The 5785-nt window shown below is 32.9% G+C and overlaps 1 protein-coding gene across 1 annotated transcript; it reads right to left on the bottom strand.

Annotated features, from left to right (window-relative positions):
- Window positions 1-1592: 1592 nt before the first annotated feature.
- Window positions 1593-3097, bottom strand: LOC110889789 (26S proteasome regulatory subunit 4 homolog A). Its single transcript, XM_022137354.1, has 5 exons — window positions 2894-3097; window positions 2609-2778; window positions 2395-2532; window positions 1700-1757; window positions 1593-1598 (listed from the first exon to the last, which is right to left on the bottom strand). The coding sequence occupies exons 1-5, from the start codon at window positions 3095-3097 to the stop codon at window positions 1593-1595; spliced, it is 576 nt and encodes a 191-aa protein (XP_021993046.1).
- Window positions 3098-5785: the final 2688 nt, after the last annotated feature.

The raw sequence follows: 5785 nt of genomic DNA, 5'->3' as shown, positions 1-5785 counted from the left end.
GCAAAAAGCCACAGCGAGATGTAAAAAGCCGACAGAACAATACACATGTAAACTAAAACAATACAAAGCCAAGAAATGTGAGAAAACTTACAACAATGCGAGAGCGAGATGTAAAAAGCCAACAAAAAATGTAAGACCTTGATGTGTAGAGCCGAGAAACAACGCAAGACCAGATGTAAAGAGTATTGATATTCTGAAATCTAAGTAAAATAGAAGTTGTTAGGTTGATATTTTGAAGGTTTAATTGATGTAATATTTAGTTCAACTAAGATAAAACTTACTATTTGAAGGTTTAATTCATATCAGTTGAGTGCTTATAGAGTGTTGAGCTTGATGTTGAATTTATAGACTTCCAAGCATGCTCCATCAGACAACTTAATAGTTATTGCTTTACGGCTGCTTGTAAAAAGCAAGCTCTCTGACAGACAACTCTGAATGGTGTTTGCTTTACGGCTGCATGTAAAAGTAAGCCTCGTTAGTAGTAAAAACACCATTTACGTGCAGCAGTAAAACTTGACAGCTGTAAACGGATTCTCTATTTAACTGGTCAGGGTATTACTTGACTGGTCACTCTATAATTTCTCACTCTTAATCTTATTGGTTAATATAAATTTAAGCATTATTTTAATAAGAAATTTATAAAAAAACGAAGCTTCAAAAATTGTCAGTTGGGAAATTCATAGCAGGATCAGACTTCAAATATTGTTTGGCACTATTCAAAACTAGAAATTAATGTGAAATTTATAGGTTCGAAATTGTTTTAAAATCCGAATTTGGAATTCAATTCATATAAACACAGTTCTTTTTATTTTCTTAACCAACTCAACATATAACTTTTATATGATAAACAGACCTCAAATGTTGTTTGGGTCTCTTTAAGACCGTTCAAACGACCTAATTATCTTGATTATCTGAATCAAAATATATAATTTCAATATTTTATAAAATATACATGTATATTTATATATGATACATATATTTATTTATCGTTTATCTTTGTTTTTAATATATATTTAATTAAATACAACATTGGTAATTACAAATTTAATTATTTTTTCATAGATCAAAAGAGCGAAAAAAAATATTTTGAACCACTCAAACGCCAGCTACACCATATCACCAACATTAATTAATGTAAATAGGTATAAATTAATTATGATTAAAAAACATTGAATATGGTTATACCTGACGAGGAGAAAACAAAAGAGATTATGTACCTGAACTTTGCTCTGAAAGCTTTATTAATTTAAGTAGTTCATCCTGGACAGCATAGAGAAGTGTCAGCTCAGACAGGAAATGTATGGTAATAATATAGAATCTAAATAATCAGACACGTACGCGTTGCGTATTATTATGGTGCAAAAGGGATTGCAAATATGGAATAACTGAAGCAGCTGACACGTTTGATACTAGGGGACTGGTAATACCACTCGAATTGAAGGCTAAAGCCTTTGGATTATGATCTGCAGAAAAGACTTTAAAACGGCCCTTGCCCTGGACCCTTGCGTTGTTCGCATCGTATTATCAGCTACCATCTTCGCGGTCTTGTGTAAATCCTATATCGAAGGCAATAATATTAATCGATGGAGTACTTATAGCTACAATTAATTTAAATAAAGAAATTTATGCGCAATAGTATGAACTTAGGAACACCATTACATACTGTTTCATGAAAGTAACCATTCTTTAGCAAGTATACCTTAATCCCGGTTAGCAAGTGGGAAGGAAGATCCGTTGCTTGATATAAAGGATTCCACCTGCTATAGGAGACGAATAAAGTTTAGATATGTAAAAATTCGGATGCCCAAAAAAACTAAATAATACATAATCTATGTAAAGTAAATAAAACAATTACATGTTCTAGAGGAATCGGCCAACAATTTTGATCCGTAACATGAACAAAATAAACAGTCCCCATGAACCAACTTATTCTAGAAGAATCACCTGTCTCAAAAACCATCTTGAACCTCTTAGTCTCCATGAAACATTCAACATAATAATAATTATTAGTTATTAAGGAAATGGCAAATGAATTTAAGAAGTCCTTTGGATATGTATATTATATATAGTATAGATAAATACAATGTGATTATTCTTATAATTGTGTCCAGAACTCCAAAAGGATAAAAGTTCAGTTACTTTTTTCTACCGCATCCTACCCGACACCTTATAAGTCATAATAGATGATGGGGAATATGATGTAATTACTAACAGTGAAATTATTATTCTTGTAATTACTAACAATCAAAGCATTCTTTGAGATCAGTTTTTGTTAAAAGACATGGGTTAATAGCCAAAGCTATTAATATTTTTAGGATTTTAACAGCTAAAATGGGCATTTTATGATTTTTATATGCAAGGTTCAAACTGTAAATATATGACATAACTGTGAACCTGTGACAATGTACATAGAATATACGCCTTCTTGTTTTAATGGCGGGAAGCGGAAACTCTATCTTCCTATCCAATTGGTTCAATAACTCCAACATAGTCCTTTGAATTTCACGTTCACCGCCAGAGTGGGCATCGTATCTGCATCAAGAACCCTAGTTAGCCCTCTTTCTTGTAACTAATCTTCCAAGATTTATAAAGAAATCCATAAACATACCTCTTTGTACCAACAACGTCAATTTCATCGATGAAAACAATAGACGGAGATAGGTTATCAGCAACCCTAAAGAGTTCTCTAACCAGTTTAGGACCATCCCCAAGATACTTTTGAATCAACTCACTTCCAACAACACGTAAGAACGTTGCTAATGTGGAGTTTGCCACTGCCTGAAAAACATACAAAAGTTTCAAATACAAAAAATAAAGCAAAAAGGAAGACTTCTTATATATTTTTGGTTATTTTTAACATGAAATTGTCTAAATGGAAGCTTAAAATGCACACCTTTGCAAGCAATGTCTTGCATGTTCCCGGTTCTCCGTAAAGTATAACGCCCTTTGGAGGTTTAATACCGATGTCTTCATATAACTCAGGGTGAGTTAAAGGAAGCTCAACTGCCACCTTGATTTCTTGTATTTGGGCATCCAGCCCACCAATATCAGCATAAGACTCTAAAGGTGCCTTCTCGACTTTCATCACAGAGACCATGGGGTCCACATCATCTTGAAGAAGTCCAACAACTAATAGAATCTTGTCACACCCTGGCTTTTGCGGAAGCGTGGGTTTATTTGGTGTGACGTCTTAATACCATAGCAACAATCATAACAATGCTATATGAAGATAAAACACATGATGATCATCCATTCATTGAATTTAAAGTTACCACAACAACATTGTTTAAAAGTCGACACATAAAACAAGTTACAACCTTGACATAATTTAAAACGTGTTCACAAGACACAACAAAAGACATGAATAAAAAACATGGTATAAGGACATGTAACCCGTCCAGGTAAGGGTTACACCTCCTAAACCTGGATGACATCATTATTCCCTACGCAACTTGACACGATTGCACACTTCGCCAGATCCATTAATTTCCTGAAATACATGTAGTTTGAAAAATCAACAAAAGTTGAGCGAGTTCATGTAAAAGTGAGTATGTATAAACCTTTCATGTATGAGTAAAAGTCCCTGGTATGTAGCAATAAGGAAAAAGAGATCCCTAATAGGTTGCAAAGCCACTAGTATGTGTGAAAAGGTGCAGGAAGACTCAAACCTAGCAAATTTGTTACCGGGCTTCGGCTGTAAGACACAATCACCTCTATGGGCCGCCCCGGCCTCACGGGTGTGGGCTCGCTACACCCAAATAGATCTATCACTCTTGTGTCCCTCGGTCCTAACAACGAGGATTGATGGCCTTAAGTGTTGTACCCACCCCTCACATGATCTAGTAATAAACCCTCCCTACGCTAACCATACCATGTAAATAAATGTTTGTAATAATTGTCGCATGTATTTCACCCCCGAAGTATAAATCTGAAAACAGTAAAGAGAAAAGGGGGAACATGAACTCATAGAAGTGCGTCTCCTGAAATAGTCGTCAATCCAAACTCGGTCTGCTACGCGACGACCTACACGTACTAATGCCTATTAGACGGATGGGCCGTGCCTTGGCTTAGGGTTTAGTGTTTTGAATTGCGTTACTTTGATATTATATCAAGTTTGGCTACTTGTTAAAATAATATTAATTATTTTAACTTAACTTTTGTATTTAGGAAAAATAGTTAGGCAACTATTTCGTATCCACACTACTCAAGTATTTTATATGTGTATTTCTTTCCCAAGGATGAGGGTATTTATACATGTACACTTGTAATTTCCAAAAAATATATTTAAGTCCCACTTAGAAAAATATATTTAAATTATTTGTCTAAAACCTCTTAATTCAAAATATACATATTTTTCCCAAAAATATTATATTTTGTTTCATAGATTTTCCAAAATAACATTTTACCAAAAATATACGTATAAGAGTACTTTTCTGAAATACACAATAGTTACGTTTTAGCATTCGCGTTGCAATAATAAATGCGTAACTTAAATATTTATTTTGTGAGAGTTTTGGTATTATTTTGGAGTTGTAATTTCATGGTATACATAAGTTATATCATTTTACCCTAACAATAATATAACTAGTTTACAAAATAAACAAACAATCAAACAAGCGTTTTAGTATAAAATATATTCTACATATATATTTATCAAATTTTATTTACGAAAATCAACCTCCAGCACTTAGTATTTTTGCAATAAAAATCATGGCGAAGTTTATTTTGAAAACCAAGTTAAAAATATATTCGTAACACTTGTTAGAAAAATATTTTCTAAGTGTTGAAATTTTAGAAAAATTTCGCCAGAGTTTCCTTTGTAAATGGAGGCGTCCATGCTTACTAGCATATCATTTTCTTTTGTAAAATCATTCAATCAATCATCAACATACAATCTCTATTTACCAACTTGTCAAAAATAAGCATAAACCATAAACTTATGAACATGAAGATTTATACAAACATGTAGTAACTTACTAGCATACTTAGTAAGTGTTTTTACCTTTAAAAATGTGATTGGTTCTTTAAAAACTTTAATTTTAAAGAGTTTGAATATTCACAACTTCTAGTCATATTTTCTAAAAATGTTTCTTTGTGAAATTTTCTTATTACACAAGCGTTTCTATACTTGTTTACTCACCAAAAATATGATTAGTTTATGTAAGATCCAAGTTTTATCAAAACTCATACTTTTCACTTGGTTCTTCTGAAAAACCACTCATGGATCTTTAGATCTACAAGATTACAACCTACTTTGATCTTTATTTTTCAAGAAAACATTTATTTATTCAAGTTCATAGTTTATGTGTGGATGATTCCATCATCCACAACATTCTTACTTTTCCCATCTTGCTAGTTCATGTCTTTAATCATGATCTAGCAAGTCCATATGATGATCCATATCATTTTTACTAGCAAACAACAAATAACAAGCATAACAACACAAGAATAACATGATTTCTTCATCATTATAACACTACTTCATCACAAAGTTAGTTTATGTCAAGACTTTGTTTATGGTTCTTTAGAGTTGGTATCTTTTTGATCTTTAAACATCATTAACCACTTAAACAACATGTAAAATGCAAGGATCTAAGTGCTTACCACTAGCACAAGGCTAGGGGAGTTCAAGAGTATAAAAGTGGTGGATAAAAGAAAATGAGAGTAGAGGTCCTTGAGCTTCCGAACACACCAAGCTTGTTTGTATGATCACTAGCACCTTTGGATGTCCTTAGATTGGAAGATGAAGCTTGAATGATGGTGATGGTAGGTGTGCTGGTCTTCG

This window comes from Helianthus annuus, chromosome 2 (genome assembly GCF_002127325.2).
Source record: "Helianthus annuus cultivar XRQ/B chromosome 2, HanXRQr2.0-SUNRISE, whole genome shotgun sequence".
NCBI lineage: Eukaryota > Viridiplantae > Streptophyta > Magnoliopsida > Asterales > Asteraceae > Helianthus > Helianthus annuus.
Note: the sequence above shows the minus strand (reverse complement) of the source record. Positions and strands in the feature narration are given on the sequence as shown.

Coding starts and splice junctions, on each gene's coding strand:
- LOC110889789 (XM_022137354.1), bottom strand. CDS start 3,097: ATGGTCTCTGTGATGAAAGTCGAGAAGGCACCTTTAGAGTCTTATGCT. Junction 2,779..2,893: donor GCAAGACATTGCTTGCAAAG/GTGTGCATTTTA, acceptor TATGTTTTTCAG/GCAGTGGCAAACTCCACATT. Junction 2,533..2,608: donor GACGTTGTTGGTACAAAGAG/GTATGTTTATGG, acceptor TTCTTGATGCAG/ATACGATGCCCACTCTGGCG.